Raw genomic sequence first — 19,127 nt, 5'->3', positions numbered from 1 at the left:
AGACCCCAACAAACAAAAGGCAGGCCAGATTGATTTTTCAGATCACACACACGGAAACAAGCGCAATGAGTCAATGTTTAACGGGGCTGGAGTTTCTGTGACACCTCTAGTGTGAAACGGCCGTCTGTTTTTCCCTTCTCATGTTCTCAACCAGGCCACGCCCCGCTACACAGCCACACACCAACACTTCCACCATCCCCCAGCCCAAAGACATGGTATAAAGACCACACGCACATCAACTCAAAGACATGAACTCTACTACACGCAAACAGGGCAATACAAGTGCTTCACAGTGCCTTACAAGACACACCCGGAGCCAGGCCAGCTGTCTTAATCACAGACAGAGCTGCAGTGTATTCAGGGCAAAATGGAGTGAGTGAGAAAGCATCAGACCAAATGTCTTTCTCCATATTTCGCTGAACGTTGATTCGCTGATTGGCTCTAATCTTCGCATCAATTCCCTTTGTTTCTCCCCCACTCTACTTCGATTGTTTCAATCTCTCATGGCCTTCCATCCTCTCTCTGTTTATGTCTCTGGCACTGTACCTCTTTGTAAACTGTATCCCTCCTTCTGTGTCCCACCCCTCATATTATTCTTGCCACATTTCTTTTCCTTTGCCCTTTTAAAATCTCTCTCTCATCTCTATCTGCTCTGCACTCTCTCTGTCTTCCGTGGTCATTGAGTAGATTGGCTGTAGAGTGATGGACAGCATCTGGACAGGGCAGCTTATCTGAGCCTCCTCACCAAGGATCCAAATGACAGGTGTTTACTTAAGGCTATCTGGAGACAGCCGGCTCTGACTGCTCCTGTCCCCTCATGACGCACCCCACCTCAGCCCCAGCCAGACCCTTACAATCACCCCTTATGGCAGGTGCTTGTCACAGACATCTTTAAAATTTCCAATCCAATCTAAATTAGTTGAAAAATAATAATAATTTCCTGAGTAGAAAAGCACTTTGCGATTGAAATGTGGAAACAGAGCAGGATTATCAGTTGTGATACTGGTAAGGACCAGAGGACTGCCTCAGATAACCTTTTGAAATTGGTTAATCAAGCAATGATCCACCTCTGTTCAAAGTTCGTATCTCGTGTTAATAGGTATTAATTTAGCACGGGGAAAACCCAGACTTTTCAGGTGCCCTGCTTGAGAAACCAGAACTTCTTCTCACGCTCTGATGCCTCTAACATGTGTATGAAATCTTTGGCACAAAACCCCTCTGTTCTATGTTCAATTCTACTCTATTCTATAGAATATTCTACAACTTCATCAGACTCAAGGAAAAGTCATTATTTTCTATCCACAACCACATTAAACCATTGATTTCACCCTGTGTCATCCGTGGTGATCTTTATCAGACACTCTCCTACTCGGGCAATTAAAATATGTGTGCATTGAAGATGGAATGCAGGTACAGCTGTACAAAGGTCAAACGAAAGCCATGAAAAGAACAACATGAATAAACCCACACGAATCAGCTAAAACCCGAGAACCACTCCCCAGGACCATTGTTGCCAGAATCACTCCGCACGTTAACACAGCAGTCGCCAAACGTGTAACACCAAGGCATTACTCCATCCGCACTCATCCCCTCTACTGGAAGCACTACATAAGAGAAAATAAGAGAAAAGTTTACACTCATAGGAGCACACACTGCTCCAACTCCAAATTTGCCCCGACAGTCTGTAGAGGAATAGTCTTGTTTATCGTTGAACCATGTTTTAGTACCAGTGGGTATCTCTCTGTGGGAATGACATCGCTTTGCCTTGAGGGTTCAGAGGATTCTCCACTGAGTTTTGAATCAATCAAATCATACACTTAATCTCAGAACACAGTGTCTGTAAGATCGTCTGCCTACTGCAGATAAATCAGTTAGCCAATGTTTTACGTCCAATGGAAATGTCGGTTTGTGAGAGTAACCTCGACCTTTAAAAATACAATGAATTCAATAGTCTATTTAACTGCCGACAATCTGTGATACTTTATATAACCCACCACATTCAAGTATTTGGAAACTAAAACCCAGGACATTGGGTTAAAAAGCCATCTGTGGTGTATGACGTGGGGTGTTGAAATATGGCAAATGAATAGGCCCAACACATTATTTGGAGATCACATTGCAGCTCATTGGGGGCAAAGTGAAGCAGAAACAATACACCCCTAGAGTGTACAACGCTAGCTATGACTCAGCTACATGCCCTATTCGCACAATAATTACTGTCATTAGTACACCAGCCCTGTGAGGTGTACACTTGATTTCTCTCTCTCTGTCTCTCTCACTCTCACTCTCACTCTCTGTCTCCCTCTCTGTCTCCCTCACACATTAGCAGACATTGACAATTGACCTAAAGCAGAACCCCTTGGATGAGAGGGACAATCTCATCGTTCTGTTCAATAGGAGTGTTTTCTGTAGAGTAGCAGCTATGCACTGTGGAGACCTGTAACTAATGGCCATTAGGATGACATCACTATTCTCGAAGGTTACGGTTGGCATCTGCTAGACGTCTGAATAGGGGGATGATTAGGAATCGCATATGGGGGAGGACAAACAGACCGACTGAAAGCACAGATGTGGATAAAGAAACAAAAAAAAACGTTTTCAGAGCATGGAGTGTTCAATGGGGAGTGCAACGCAACGTACTGCCGATAGAGACAGGAAAAATAAATACAAAAGGCTATGTTGCAAAGAGAGACAGAGAAAAAAAAGAGGGAACTATTGACCGAGCTTGGCTAACAAAAGACACGACTTCCACACAGGTGGTTGACATTGTTCTATTCGTTTAACTGGACTGACCATACAAAGATGGATTTTGTGTGATGTTTTCTCTTGTTGGTGCCTAAGTTTGTCCTCATGGATACACAGGTCACAAGTGAGCATTCTCTTTTGTTAGGGGGAGGTTGAACTCCAACAGGCTTCTTCACCACATGGAAACAATGAAGCCTTGGAAGTTCAATAATACAAGCTGAGGGTGAGGCAAACAAGTCCTCCTCCACCACTTCACCCTGCAGTGCGCCATAGTTTTGCAACTCTGACTGCTTGGGGTACCTACAATAAAGAGAACCGCTACAGAGTTCTACCATTATGGATTGCCAGCTACCATTGTTCCATATTGGTCATGTAGTGTCTTTCCTTACAGTTGAAAGGGACTACTTATTTAAGAGAATACTCTCCACTTCTCTAACACTTTTCCCACTATCTCATGGTCTTGGATGAGCTATAGGCTGCAACACAAAGGCCCAATAATAATAGAGTAATGTAAAGTCCCCATAACCGTCCAGCCATCATCTGTCACAGAGATGACAACACCAGCACAGTGCCTTCTTGCCAGGCAAACAATGTAAGTCAACAACGGAAGTCAATCAACATCACATTGGGAGAAGTGAAGTGCTTCCCATACAGTCTGACAGCTACCTAAAACTTGTCATAATTGTCCTTAGAGCGGAGACTGACAGCTGAAAAGCCACATCAGTCCGTTAACCCCCCCCCACACACACACACACACACACACACACACACACACACACACACACACACACACACACACACAGAGGATGCGATAGACTGGGTGTTTAATGAGGGATTGAGACAGCTGTCTAGCCAGAGACAAATACTCTTGCCAAGGGATATCAAGGTAATCTAGAGTAGCATGCAGACCATTACATTTTGGGTAGGTGTATTCAAGTGAGCTCTTGCATCATCACTGTCTGGCTGTCCTCATGCTCTATGCCATCCTCCTCACTCCCTACCAAACAAGTTCACCTGCCAAGTCCTTTCGATGAACTGTTGAGTGCACACAGTCACAGTTTTTAATATTATTGCATATCCTATTGCCAGCAGCATACCACCCTGCATACCACTGCTGGCTTGCTTCTGAAGCTAAGCAAGATTGGTCCTGGTCAGTTCCTGGACGGGAGACCAGGTGAAGCTGGAAGTGGTGTTGTAGGGCCAGTAGGAGGCACTCTTTCTTCTGGTCTAAAAAAATATCCCAATTCCCCAGGGCTGTCCTGTGTAGGGTGCCGTCTTTCGGATGGGACGTTAAACAGATGTCCTGACTCTCTGAGGTCATTAAAGATCCTATGGCACTTATCGTAAGAGTAGGGGTGTTAACCCTTGTGTCCTGGCTAAATTCCCAATCTGGCCCTCAAACCGTCACCTAATAATCCCCAGTTTACAATTGGCTCATTCATCCCCCTCCTCTCCCCTGTAACTATTCCCCAGGTCGTTGCTGCAAATGAGAATGTGTTCTCAGTCAACTTACCTGGTAGGATAATAGATAAATAAATAAATTGCATAGTCAACTTCTTTCTCACCTCACTTTCACTGTGAATAATACAAACAGCAACATTATCAAACTAACTCCCACAGTCACATCCACAATGTGGAATATTTCCATTTACCAAATGTTCCTTTTAATCAAGCAGTCCATAATCAATATAGATAGTCAATCATTCTAATTAGAATATTCCAGTGAATTAATTTGGTGATTGATTAATTAATGATCTAAGAAATAGCGGTTCACTTTGCAATTGGCTTTCAGATTGGCCTTACCATACAGGTTGATTTCGTGAAACAAGTGAGCCGAATTACTGAGATACGTAAAACAATATTTCAGATTCATTTAAAGTAAGGGACAACACTATTGTATAAATGCTTGGGAGGTGCCGCAAACAAAGAAATGCTCTGAGATGAAAATCTTTCGAATAATATTCTGTTTCCAATGTTGGAAAATGCGGGGAGTAGAGCTTGTGATTCCATGGATGGTTGTATTCGCAGTTTCAAGTTTCAACAAGGTTGAAGGAGGAACATTCACAGCTGTGCAGTCCGCCACACTTTCCACTGTGAATTCATGATAGACAGCCACCATCCCCAAAGTGTTAGCCACTGATCCTCCATGGGACTATCAATCTGGTTCCCTGTGAAGCGCTGGAGAATGGTGCACTGCAAGTTGATCTGTTATCCCAGCAAGGCCACCAAACCCCCAGATGAAAAATGAAACATTTGAGAGGCAATTTGAGACACCTGACAGTGTGCTGAGGGGCCAGCTTATCTGCCCCATGCCCATGGCATTTCCCCTTTAATATTAATTGTTTCTGCCACTCAGCCAGATGACATTGCAGAAAAGTGACAGATGCACGCATTTCCGAGAGGCGGGCCAGATCACATTTTTTCCCCCTCAACTGTTGTTATTGTGGCACGACAAGGGAGGGCCAATCTTTCACATATGCCAGGGTGCTTTTTAACCTTCACAATCTGTTGACAAATATGTTGAGGGGTTCACTTAAAGAAAGAAGAAAAAAAATCTGTCTCCCACAGTCAACGTAAACGTGTCAGGAGGGCACTTTTACATGGATTGATTTACTGTATTTGATTTAGTCTGACAGAGATACATGACGAGAGACAGAGGAGCAAATGCTGACCAGACAATTTGAAGGAATATATCAGCCTTGCACTGCTATATATGAAAAATAATATGCATCAGATTCTCATAATTCAACAGGTGAGTTTGCCTTGCTCTGTCCTGGACAATCATGTTAAGACAACAAGCCCAGAGGTCAGCCTGTAATACCTCTGATCCTCAGATGATGTTGTTTTCCTGATATTAAATCATTATTTAGAACTGGAGCATACATGTATCACTGCTCAGTATGATGTACATATGTGAATGTTGGTCAGTCAATCCAATTGCCCTAACAATGGCTGCCTAACCTCATTTTGTAATCTAAACAGAGCATTATTTTGCTCCCGAGTGGCATAGCGGTCGAAGTCACTGCATCTCAGTGCAAGAGGTGACACTACAGTCCCTGGTTTGAATGAAGGCTGATTCACATCTGGCCGTGATTGGGAGTCCCATAGAGTGGTGCATAATTGGCACAGCTTCGTCCAGGTTTGGCCGGGGTAGGCCATCTTTGTAAATAAGAATTTATTCTTAACTGACTTGCTTTGTTAATTAAAGGTTAAATAAAATTAAAATAAATCAAAACCAAGTAAAAAGGTAGTAACTGCTCATTTGGCCGAAAAGGATTCAATGTCATTTTTGAGAGAGTGGACAAAAATAGATTGTATTGTGTTTTGGAGAAAAGGGGGTCATGTTAAAAGAGAGAGAGAGAGAGAGAGAGAGAGAGAGAGAGAGAGAGAGAGAGAGAGAGAGAGAGAGAGAGAGAGAGAGAGAGAGAAAAAATCAGTGAACTGGCAACGATATTGTCTGATTTTCCTCGCCAAATGGCCGCCTCTGTCTCGCTTCGCTAAGGACAGGGTTGGCCGAGCACGCTGATCCACAATGCCAGTTCCTAGGAGAAGGCCATTTACTGTGCTCCAGGCTACTCTCACGTCCACGGTACATGTCCGGGATGGCAGCATCCGTGTTCTGAACACGAGGAGGACTAACAGCATGGTGCCATTCTATTAGCTCGGTGTTTTCAGCATTATTACCCCTCGGTTGGCAGTTAGCTTCATTCAGAAAGTAAGGGATTCAGATCACATAGAGAAGACCAAATGGATCCCTGGCCTCTGGATGAGAGAGTCTGCTAAATGACGAACATGTAGAAGTAAATGTAGGCTTCCAAATGACCAATTTGCACAACTCTGTTGATTACATTTTCAATGGAACTCAAGGCTCTGTAGATGGTATTGGCTTCAAGCATACATTTAGATGCACATGTTGTTGGATGATATTACTGAAGTCGGGACTAGTAGTGACAGCAGAGACGAAGCACTGCACTCAGGGACACAGGTAGAGTTGTGTAACTGTTTCCTCTAGAGTCCTCTCCTCCAGTTATGGCCCCACCAGCTGTCCTCCTTTGCCCCGAGGACAAGGCCACAGCAAGGGGAGAACAGCCACCCCAACAAGCCACAGCACACGTCGAGCTGACACAACACTGAGTACGATAGACACAATAGGCAAGGAACAGAGAATGAAACTTCCCACAATGTCTCCTCCAAGGGGCCTCTAAAGTCTTTTGGAAAACTTCCCATCAGGAGTTCCTTTCACTCTAATCCCCACACAGAAGTATAGAACCCTTGAGGGGAGAGACAAGCCCTGTGTAAAGAGGCCAGAACCCTGGCAACAGCCTATCATTAGAGGAGGGCCTTGCTCTACATTACCCCCTTAGTCACCCTGCAAACCACCAACGCACTGACAGCAATAGCCAGGAAAGAGGAGGAGTCTGGACACATGCTTCCAACCAGAGATATGAACATGGTCTCCCTGGCTGCTTTCACATCACATCTGTACACACACACACACACACACACACACACACAAAACACACACACACACACACACACACACACACACACACACACACACACACAGACACAATCAAAACATACAGTACACAGTTACATGCTACCGCACATAAACAGACAAGTGTGGTCCCACATACTGATAAGTGTGCATCCACCCCCCCAGCCAGACATGTCTCCCACGCTGCACCACCACTGCGTCAGCGGCTGTAAGTCTGATATGGCAGAACGGCGAGTGAAACCCTCCTGCGGAGTCTGTGAAATTGAATTATTCAGGAGTGCGCTTCATCGATCAGTAGCGAGTCTGACGTGTGAGATAGCCCCCTTCTCGCTCTCTCCAAGGGCTGCTTTAAGGCGCGCTCACGTTATAGTGTGGAGATCATGAGGAGACCACATATCCATGGCCATTGTGAATCACATCTTCATCATTTCTGTCTCTATATGGTGGAAACTATAAAGGCAAGAACCTGTCACGCTCCTCTGCAGCATCTGTAGTGGAAATCACCCCCCCCCCCCTTGGATTTCTCAAAATTTTTTGCATTATGAAGTGGGATTGATAATTCATGTCAAAGTGAAATGAAAATTCCATCTATTTAATTAATGAAAAATAAAACACAAAATATATGTTGATGAGATAAGTATTCACCCCTGAGTCAATACATGTTAAAATCACCTTTGGCAGCGATTACAGCTGTGTGTCTTTCTGGGTAAGCCTCTAAGAGCTTTCCACCTCTGGATTGTGTGATATTTTCAAAATATTCCTTTCAAAATTCTTCAAGCTCCGTCAAGGAGTTGAGGATCATGGCTGGACAGCAATTTTCAAGTCTTGCCATAGATTTCAAGCAGATTTAAGTCAAAACGGAACATTCATGGTCTTCAAGGTAAGCAACTCCAGTGTAGATTTGTGTTGCAGGTTATTGTCCTGCTGAAACGTGAATTTCTCTCCCAGTGTACGTTGTAAACTTTGTTGTTGTACTTTATTTGTAAGAGTTGTTCATTTGTTAGGTTCAAGGTGCAACACAATATTGATTATTGAATTACATTTGATCTAGTTCAGTCTTATCAATCACTTAAACTAATATAATAATCTCTTACCTAGCTTGATGTGGGCATATTTGTTTACTTTTTGTTGTTTTAAATAGAGAAGGCTAGAAGGGCCATGGGTCATGGGTCATGACCCCCTGCCAAGTCACGTCTGCCTCTGCAAATAAGCACTGCTGAGTTGTTTATAGTCATAGTCAATCGATCAATAATATAATTCAGGATTAGATTATTTTTTTTTAAATGTACAATATGGAGATCTATGAGAATAGCAAGGTTCAGAACTTTTGTGAAACATCACAGCACAGTTGAAAAATATATAGCAAACAATTACATTGATGGAAGCAACTATCTATCTGCAATATTAAAGCTGGTAGATCACAAATTAGTATTTTATATTATATATATATATATACATACACACACACACACACACACTCACACACACACACACATACATACCATACTACTAATTTGTGTCCCCCACACTTCTAAAACCAAAGTTTCGCCCCTGGTGTAAAGCAGGTTTTCTGAAGCAGGTTTTCTAGGATTGTGCCTGTGCTTCATCCCGTTTCATTTTATCCTGAAAAACAACCAAATCTTTGCCAATGTCAAGCATACCCATACCATGATACAGCCACCACTAAGCTTGAAAATAAGGAGACAGTTACTCAGGGATGTGTTGTTGGATTTGCCCCAAACATAAGGCTTTGTATTGAGGACAAAAAGTTTATTCCTTTGCCATGTTTTTTTGGCAGCCTTACTTTAGTGCCTTTTTGCACACAGGATGCATGTTTTGGAATAGTTTTTTATACATATATATATATATATTTATATTTATTAATTTATTTATATATATACAGTGCCTTCGGAAAGTATTCAGGAAAGTATTCAGACCCCTTGACTTTTTCCACATTTTGTTACATTGCAGCCTTATTCTGAAATTGATTATTAAATTGTTTTTTTTCCTCCTCATTAATTTAATTTACACACAATGCCCCATAATGATAAAGCAAAAACAGTTTTTTAGACATTTTTGCTCATTTATAAAATATAATCAACTGAAATATCATATTTACATATCACGGAACCCAAACCGGCTGCGTGCGTGCGCTACCGTGCATAAATTTATTTTGTGCCCCTACACCAAACGCGATCACAACACGCAGGTTAAAATATCAAAACAAACTCTGAACCAATGACATTCATTAAACATGTATGACAATTTAGCTAGTTAGCTTGCACTTGCTAGCTAATTTGTCCTATTTAGCTAGATTGCTGTTGCTAGCTAATTTGTCCTGGGTTATAAACATTGAGTTGTTATTTTACCTGAAATGCACAAGGTCTTTTACTCCGACAGTTAATCCACACATAAAACGGCCAACCGAATCGTTTCTAGTCATCTCTCCTCCTGCAAGGCTTTTTCATCTTTGAACTTTATATGGTGATCGGCATCTAAACTTTCATAGTCTTACCACGACTATCGGAAAAACAGTTCATCTTTCAATCACCCACGTGGTTATAACCAATGAAGAGATGGCACATGGGTACCTGCTTCTATAAACCAATGAGGAGATGGGAGAGGCAGAACTTTCAGCACGATCTGCATCAGAAATAGAAAGGAGTTCTATTTTAGCCCTTGGCATCGCAGACGCTCGTTGGTGCACGCGAGCAGTGTGGGTGCAATAATTGAATAACATGGATTTCTAAATGTATTGTGCGGCGCACGCGATGTGTCCGGTCTGGTCAGCATGTAAGAATTCAGACCATTGTACTCAGTACTTTTTTGAAGCACCTTTGGCAGCTATTACAGCATTGAGTCTTCTTGAGTATCACGTTACAAGCATGGCACACCTGAATCTGGGGAGTTTCTCCCATTCTTCTCTGTAGATCCTCCCAAGCTCTGTCAGATTGGATGGGGAACGTTGCTGCACAGGTATTTTCACGTCTCTCCAGAGATGTTTGAGCGGTTTCAAGTCCAGGCTCTGACTGGGCCACTCAGGGACATTCAGGGACTTGTCCCAAAGCCACTCCTGCGTTGTCTTGGCTTTTGTCCTGTTGGAAGGTGAACCTTTTCCCCAGTCTGAGTTCCTGAGCACACTGGAGCAGGTTTTCATCAAGGATCTCTCTGTGCTTTGCTCCGTTCATCTTTGCTTTGATCCTGACTAGTTTCCCTGCCACTGAAAAACATCCCCACAGCATGGTGCTGCCACCACCATGCTTCATGTAGGGATGGTGCCAGGTTTCCTCCAGACATGATGCTATACCCTTCCTCAGATCTGTGCCACTACACAATCCTGTCTCTGAGCTCTATGGACAATTCCTTCAAACTTATGACTTAGCTTTTGCTCTAACAAGCACTGACAACTGTGGGACCTTATAGACAAGTGTGTGCCTTTCCAAATCATGTCCAATCAATTGAATTTACCACAGTTGGACTCCAATGTTGTAGAAACATTTCAAGGATAATCAATTGAAACAGGATGGACCTGAGCTCAATTCTCGAGTCTCATAGCAAAGGGTCTGCATACTAATGTAAATAACATATTTCTGTTTTTCGTATTTAATAAATTAGCAAACATTTCTAAAAACCTGTTTTCACTTTGTCATTATGGGGTATTGTTTGCGGAATGATGGACATTTATTTTTCTGTTATTCATTTATAATAAGTCTGTAACGTAACAAAATGTGGAAAAAGTCAAGGGGTCTGAATACTTTCTGAAGGCACCGTATATACTGCATTACCAAAAGTATGTGGACACCTGCTCTTTGAACATCTCATTCCAAAATGATGGGCATTAATATGGAGTTGGTCCACCCTTTGCTGCTATAACAGCCTTCACTCTTCTGGGAAGGCTTTCCACTAGAAGTTGGAACATTGCTACGGGGACTTGCTTCCATTCAGCCACAAGAGCATTAGTGAGGTCGGGCACTGATGTTGGGTGATTTGGCCTGGCTCGCAGTCGGCCTTCCAATTCTTCCCAAAGGTGTTCGATGGGGTTGAGGTCAGGGCTCTGTGCATGCCAGTCAATGTTTTCCACACCGATCTCGACAATCCATTTCTGTATGGACCTCATTTTGTGCACAGGGGCATTAGCATGCTGAAACAGGAAAGGACCTTCCCCAAACTGTTGCCACAAAGTTGGAAGCACAGAACCATCTAGAATGTCATTGTATGCTGTAGCGTTAAAGTTTCGCTTCACAGGCCTACCGAGTAGCGCAGCGGTCTAAGGCAATGCATCTCAGTGCTAGAGGCATCACTACAGATCCAGGTTCGATCCTGGGCTGTGTCGCAGCAGGCCACCAACGGAGACCCATGAGGAGGCCCCAGCGTCATCTGGGTTAGGGTAGGGTTTGGCCTGCTGGGATGTCCTTGTCCCATCGCACTCCTTGTGGCGTCCGAGCGCATGTATGATGACTTCAGTCAACAGCTGTACAGTGTTTCCACAGTGTGGCTGGCTTTCAGGTTAAGCGGGCAGTGTGTGAAGAAGCAGTGCGGCTTGGCTGGGTTGTGTTTCGGAGGATGCACGGCTCTCGACCTTTGCCTCTTCCGAGTCCGTACGGGAGTTGCAGCCATGGTACAAGACTGTAACTACTACCAATTGGATATCACAAAATTGGGTAGAAAAAGCGGTAAAAAGTACCAAACATTTCCCTTCACTGGAACTAAGGGGCCTAGCCCGAATCATGAAAAACAGCCCCAGACTGTCTCTGAGCTCTACGGACAATTCCTTCGACCTTATTCCTCCTCTATGTATTCGGGCAGGTAGCGTTCTCCTGGCATCCGTCAAATCCAGATTCGTCTGTCGGACTGCCAGATGGTGAAGCGTGAATCATCACTCCAGAGAACATGGTTCCACTATTGCAGAGTCCAATGGCGGCGAGATTTACACCACTCCAGCCAACGATTAGCATTGCACATGGTGATCTTAGGCTTGTGTGCGGCTGCTCGGCCATGGAAACCATTTCATTAACCTCCCCTGGCGAACAATTATTGTGTTGACGTTGCTTCCAGAGGCAGTTTGGAACTCGATAGTGAGTGTTGCAACTGAAGATAGATTATTTTTACGTGCTACAGAAGATAAGATTATTTTTACGTGCTACACGCTTCAGCACTCGGTGGTCCTATTCTGTGAGCTTGTGTGACCTACCACTTCACGGCTGAGCCGTTGTTGCTCCTAGATATTTCCACTTCACAATAACAGCACTTAAAGTTGGCAGGGGAAGCTCTAGCAGTGCAGAAATTTGAAACTCATGTTTCAACCACTCCACAAATTTCTTAACAAACTATAGTTTTGGCAAGTCGGTTAGGTCTACTTTGTGCATGACACAAGTAATATTTCCAACATTTGTCTACAGAGACATTATTTCACTTTTAATTCACTGTATCACAATTCCAGTGGGTCATAATTGTGCATACACAAAGTTGACTGTGCCTTTAATTAAACAGCTTGGAGAATTCCAGAAAATTATGTATTGGCTTTAGAAGCTGCTGATAGGCTAATTGACATAATTTGAGTCAATTGGAGGTGTACCTGTGGATGTATTTCAAGTCATACCTTCAAACTCAGTATCACTTTGCTTGACATCATGGGAAAATCAAAATAAATCAGCCAAGATCTCAGAAAAAGAATTGTAGACCTCCACGAGTCTGGTTCATCCTTGGGAGCAATTTCCAAATGCCTGAAGGTACCACGTTCATCTGTACAAACAATAGTACGTAAGTATAAACACCATGGGACCACGCAGTCGTCATTCCGCTCAGGAAGGAGACACGTTCTGTCTCCTAGAGATGAACGTACTTTGGTGCAAAAAGTGCAAATCAATCCCAGAACAACAGCAAAGGACCTTCTGAAGATGCTGGAGGAAACAGGTACAAAGTATCTATATCCACAGTAAAACAAGTCCTATATTGACAAACCTGAAAGGCCGCTCAGCAAGAAAGAAGACACTGCTCCAGAACCGCCATAAAAAAAGCCAGACTACAGTTTGCAACTGCACATGGGGACAAAAATCATACTTTTTGGAGAAATGTCCTCTGGTCTGATGAAACAAAAATAGAACTGTTTGGCCATAATGACCATCGTTATGTTTGGAGGAAAAAGGGGGAGGCTTGCAAGCCAAAGAACACCATCCTAACCGTGAAGCACAGGGGTGGCAGCATCATGTTGTGGGGATGCTTTGCTGCAGGAGGGACTGGTGCACTTCACAAAATACATGGCACAATGAGGAAGGAAAAATATGTGGATATACTGAAGCAACATCTCAAGACATCAGTCAGGAAGTTAAATCTTGGTCGCAAATGGGTATTCCAAATGGACAATGACCCCAAGCATACTTCCAAAGTTGTGGCAAAATGGCTTAAGGACAACAAAGTCAAGGTATTGGAGTGGAAATCACAAAGCCCTGACCTCAATCCTATAGCCCTGACCTCACACCTACTCATTGTGTGCAAAGCTGTCATCAAGGCAAAGAGTGGCTACTTTAAAGAATCTATAATCTAAAATATATTTTGATTTGTTTATCATGTATGTATACAAAAGAATGCGGAAACCCTTTCAAACTATTGGATTCACCATTTCAGCCACAGTCTTTTCTATTTCTATTTCTGTTCACTCTGTCATTTTAGGACATTATTGTCGAGTAACTACAATGTTGCTGATCGATCTTCAGTTTCCTCCCTTCACAGCTAGCTGTTTTGAAATCACTATTGGCCTCATGGTGACATCCCGGAGGAGTTTCCATATTGTCCTACAGCTCAGTTAAGAAAGACTTTTGTTGTGTCTGGGTGGTTTAGTACATCATCCACAGCATCATTATTAACTTGACTATGCTTAAAGAGATATTCAATGTCTAATTTGTTAATGTTACCCATCTAGCAATCACTGCCCTTCTTTACGAGGCTTTTGAAAAGCTCACTGGTTTTTGTAGTTGAATCTGTGCTTGAAATTCAACACTTGACTGAGGGGCCTTGTTTATGTTGTATGGGGGACAGAGGAAGGGTTAACCATTAAAAAAATCATGTCAACCCTTATTACTTCATACAGTGTGAGTCCATGTAACTTATTACGTGATTTTCTAAGCTTCATTTTACTCCTGAACTAATTTAGGCTTGCCTAAACAAAAAGGGTGAATACTTGTGCCACAACTATATTTTAGTTATTTCATTTGTAGGCCTATTAATTTGTTAACATTCTTTTCACTTTGACATAATGGAGAATTGTGTGTAGATCAATCACAATGACATTTCAATCCCACTATGCCACGCAAGAAAATGTGAGTAAAGAAAACAAGGGGATGAATATTTACGATACCTACTGCATATACATACACACCTTCCCTCACTCTCCATAGTCTGACAAAAACCTCTGGCAAAATCAAATGCCTCAACTGGTGGCAAGATAGGTAGATATGTCCCAGCATGGATAAATGCATTTTTTTATTATTATGATGAAATAAAGAATACCTCCCCGTAAGAAACACTGCCATGTGAAGCAATATAATTACATGTAACAGGTTGTGTTCTCTACACAAACATCATCAAATATATTATTTGTAAATAAGATTATATTATTCAATGACAATAAAAATGTCAGTGTAATTTATTATTCACTCAAAGAGGGTAAATCACCGATCTGAACGACATGCTCCTGATGGTCTGACAGAAGATGGAGGAGTAACACACACAAACTCCCCATCTTCTACCTTTGTATCACTAGGTGTCACTGTTGCACTTTAACTTACCAGCTCCGTGCTGCTGTCGGAGGATGGCCGCATTGCCCGGCCTTGGCGAAGCTGAGGACTTTGCTGCAGAGGCGGTGGTCATCGTGCTGGCGGGGAGGGGGCCATTTCCCGCTGGAGGAGGCACACGAGGCTTTCCCTGACCCGGCTCAGAGGTAGCCCGCCCCCCGGCTACCGCGTCCTTGCTGTTCCTCAGTGGCCATCTATTCTGAATGTGGGACACGGCCTCCTCGGCCACCATGCCATCACGCGGAATCACCCGGAGGGTGGCTTGAACCTTGTATTCCTGAGTCTCGTCGGAGTACAAGTCGGAAACCCGGCACTCGTACACCCCTTCGTCCTCTTTTCGCACCTTGGAGAGACTAAGCCTGTGAGATATGGCGCTGCCCTGCACCCTCACAGTCTACAAAGAGAAACAGAGAAAGGGAGAAATTGCTACATGCACAGTATAACCTGTTGGTTTCGACAATAAATATGTCTATATCAAAGTAGACTATGCCGGCCACTCATTAGACTACTGGCACATACGCAGCACGCGATGAGGGTTTATGGGTTTGATAGCCTAAATCCTAAAGGCCTATAATCCCCCCAAAAATCTTAAACGTGTGGACGCAGTCTCAATAGAGAAATGACTTGCCTCTCCGCAGGAAAATGCAATAACGTCGCAGTTTAGTGGTGGGCCTAAACATGGCAGATTTAATGCTGCCTGTTGTGTGGCAAGTCTCTGGATACATTTCAAAACAAGATTAGGCTATATTTATATTATAAAGGCGACATGATAATGGTAAGCCAGCCAGGTTTGAGCCAACTGTACAAAATGGAGTCGTAAATCTAGAAAAAAACGATGCTTGGAAAAATGCCCACTTGCAACAGAGGCGTGGACAGTTACCACCATACCTTGTGCTAAAATATTGTCCATCGACCTCCATAGCGACACTTGGCCATATGATGTGGCTAGCCCTATGATTTTGAACAACGTTTATAAACCTTTTATTACTCAAATGCATTATGGGACTTAAACTGTGCTGCCATATACAACATTTGAAGAAATCAGATAGATATCTACGCTATGACAAAGTTTTAGCGTGAATGCTTCAGTTGGATACGAGGAAACAAAAACACTTACGCTTATTTTTGTGGCATCCTTTTGAGTGACCTGAAATCAGAAATTTGTCGAAGTGTTATGGTCAGCCAGAGACACAAGACTGCATAATACTCTCGTTAATAGCAATTACACTTTAGGATATGAGCTTCAACACAATTGGAATTCCATGTGCAATTTTGATTAGCTTTCGACATTGTACAATTGTTTCTACAGTTGCGCGCATTGGAATCAGCACCATGGACAGCAACAGTTGCGTTGTTCCCAAACCTGCCCGAAACAGCGTGCATTGACATCAGAACCATGCATGGACAGCAACAGCTGCATTAACTCTCGAGCTGTAATAACTGCTCGTTTGTGTTTTCCAGTGCATGTTTATTGTGCTTAAATAACAGAGCAGAAACTACAGATGGGGTTGTTCTGTGTCCCGGAGTCGATTGAAACAGAGGCACAGATTGCGTAATCATGTCACAGTTATCCAACAGCATTATGGAATATTCCAACGTGGGTATTTCCGCTGCATGCATGAGAACTCTCCCTGAACTAATTTTAAAATCAAACAAGTGCCATTTGTATCATTAGGTGTGACGCCCCCCCCCCCTTCCCGCACAATATACAGACCCCCTTCTGTAATACGAATGGCCACACAGTGTTTATAATCTCCAGTATATCCCTTCACGTGCTTTTAGTCGGCAAACATGTTGTAATGGAGTCCATCAAATAAATAGCGACATATGTCGTACATATGGCGATGCCATCATGAAAGGCCAGATTGCACACACAGCCGTAGCCGTACGTGTCAATCACTTTTGGTGCAACTTCGAACATTTAAACAGAGCCCCTCTCAGTAGTTGCCCGGGAGCAGCCCAACCTGCCCTCTCTGTCATGGGGACAGCATTACCTTGGCTCTGTTCGCCGGAGCGCTTATTTGCAGTTCGTGTACATGTTCTTTAGGTGTTGTCTCCTTTAGGTACCACCACTGGATCTCAAGCGAGAAGGGCGATGATCCGATGGCCCGAAAGGCGCACGGCATCTCAACGTCTTCTCCCTCACTGACACTCACATCTTTGGGCACTTCAGTAAACGTAGCTAACATTGAGAAAAGAGAACGTATAGAATAGATTACTATGTTGGAATAACACATTTACAAAGGTCTGAGATTACGTAGCCTCATGACAGACAACTGACATGCGCTTTAGTGAGATCCGTTTCCACATTGTCTGGATTTCGCAATACAATCATATTCAGGTTGCCATTAAATTTAAATATCAGTTTATATTAGTTTAAGACTTAAAAGAAAATAGACAATGAAGCAATGACGCAAAGGTAGCCTACACAACTAGGCGTATTGGCTTTATGTGACCTGTGTCCTGTGTACTGTGAATTATTGAAATGACCATGGCGTTTGATATAACCTGTAACGGAATAAATACAAGTATTTGGTCACTATGAGAATACCAATTATTGTTGCTTTACGTGTTTTGAGAGATCATGTTGATCTAGCATTAGGCTTAGCATAACTGAGGAAATGTGGACATTATGCAAAACTGCTGAAGCACAGTCTTGACATGTGTTCGTCTAATACTTGAATCCTATCAATCTATTCTCTCACCCATGTATCATTTAATCGATAACGTAATTCGTTTTTTTTATTTATATATACTCATAACGACCAAGTCACTGCAGCATAATAATGCGCTCGACTTCAAATAATGACCCGGTCCGGTCCATATCACAACAGCTTGAAATCAAAAATCTAACCACAGGGGCTGTTCGATTGACAGCATTTGTGTTCACCATCAAAAGCACGGCATGCCACGACTATCAAAGTTGACTTACCATTTACACAGAAAAACAAGGGTGCGTTAAGAATTAAATAATAAAGGACGCCGTTGAGTCCCCGTTTTTCCATCTCATAGATATCCCAGGGTCGTTAGATTAGAGAGCGCGTGAAGACGGTCATTTGACCATAAATGTATCTTTATAACATCAACATTTCAATTTCCATGACGGGCAAGCGTTCGTCTCTGATATGTTGGGGGAATTCGTTAGCTTTCCCAAAGATTCAAGATATTTCACAAGATCCAAATAACGTACTCCAATATGTTTTCCTGCCAGCCAGGCGAAAAACGTACAATCCAAAGGTGCGAACCAGAATACCCTCTCTTGATCAGTGAGAATGTTCTGCAGCTGCTCTATATTCTGTTATTATCCCCTTATATCTGTGATTCCTTATTTCCTGATGTGCTTCAGGTCGAAACCAAACTTCTTCTCGGCTGAAAGAAACCTGCTCATTCTGCTTTCCACGTGAAGGGAATGTTTCCCGGGCACTTCTCCAAGACCCATTACATAACCATCCTTGTGTCCGCTCCCATAAAGAGGACCTGCCGTGGACGAGATTCCCGTGTTTTGTACTAAGACCTGGAGGATCAGTAGATCCGTCTGCTTTGTGTGCGTGTGCATATCAGTGAGGAGGCGCTTTAGCATTTCCAAACCCACTAACTTAGTGTGGCGTGCGCGCGACGCCACCGATAGCTTGACGCGCGTTGAAACCTAATCAACCCTTCCCTCAAATCAACGCGCGGCACAACCTATGAGGACAATTCTCACAACCTGACGTCCAAACGAAATGCCAGCCCTTAAAACATATAGAATCAAGATGATTCATGCTGTTTTTTTCCAAAATCATCAAGCCACTCTAAAATCAGCAGGAGCCGAGATTTGTATTTATTTCATGTGAAAAATAGGCCTACAGAAAAACTGCAGCGCTTTCTACTTTTGTTGTTGCAGTATTGGTCAGCTGTCGCACAGCCTCTGGTATTATAACCACCGGGATAATCCGTATTCCCTCAAACAGACAATGTTGTAATTCGGATTAAAATCAATCTCACTATGATATTGAACCACTCAACACAGTCTTGGTCCTATTTAATCATGTTGTGCTATTTGCTTTTAAAATAAATAGGTCATTATGTCAATGTCACCCAATACATGTCATAAC

At 43.0% G+C, this 19,127-nt stretch overlaps 1 protein-coding gene across 1 annotated transcript in view; it reads right to left on the bottom strand.

Moving 5' to 3' along the window:
- The window catches only part of LOC112263552 (V-set and transmembrane domain-containing protein 2B), a 20,342-nt gene extending 1,454 nt beyond the window's left edge, over positions 1–18,888 (bottom strand). The window contains exons 1-4 of the mRNA XM_024439958.2: positions 17,966–18,888; positions 17,028–17,215; positions 16,151–16,180; positions 15,028–15,427 (exon numbers count right to left, since the gene is read on the bottom strand). Coding sequence (XP_024295726.1) covers positions 15,028–15,427; positions 16,151–16,180; positions 17,028–17,215; positions 17,966–18,038 — 691 coding nt within the window. The 5' untranslated portion in view covers positions 18,039–18,888. The remainder of the gene's footprint in view (positions 1–15,027; positions 15,428–16,150; positions 16,181–17,027; positions 17,216–17,965) is intronic.
- Between the last annotated feature and the right edge of the window lie 239 nt (positions 18,889–19,127).

This window comes from Oncorhynchus tshawytscha, linkage group LG12 (assembly GCF_018296145.1).
Source record: "Oncorhynchus tshawytscha isolate Ot180627B linkage group LG12, Otsh_v2.0, whole genome shotgun sequence".
NCBI classification, from domain to species: domain Eukaryota; kingdom Metazoa; phylum Chordata; class Actinopteri; order Salmoniformes; family Salmonidae; genus Oncorhynchus; species Oncorhynchus tshawytscha.
Note: the sequence above shows the minus strand (reverse complement) of the source record. Positions and strands in the feature narration are given on the sequence as shown.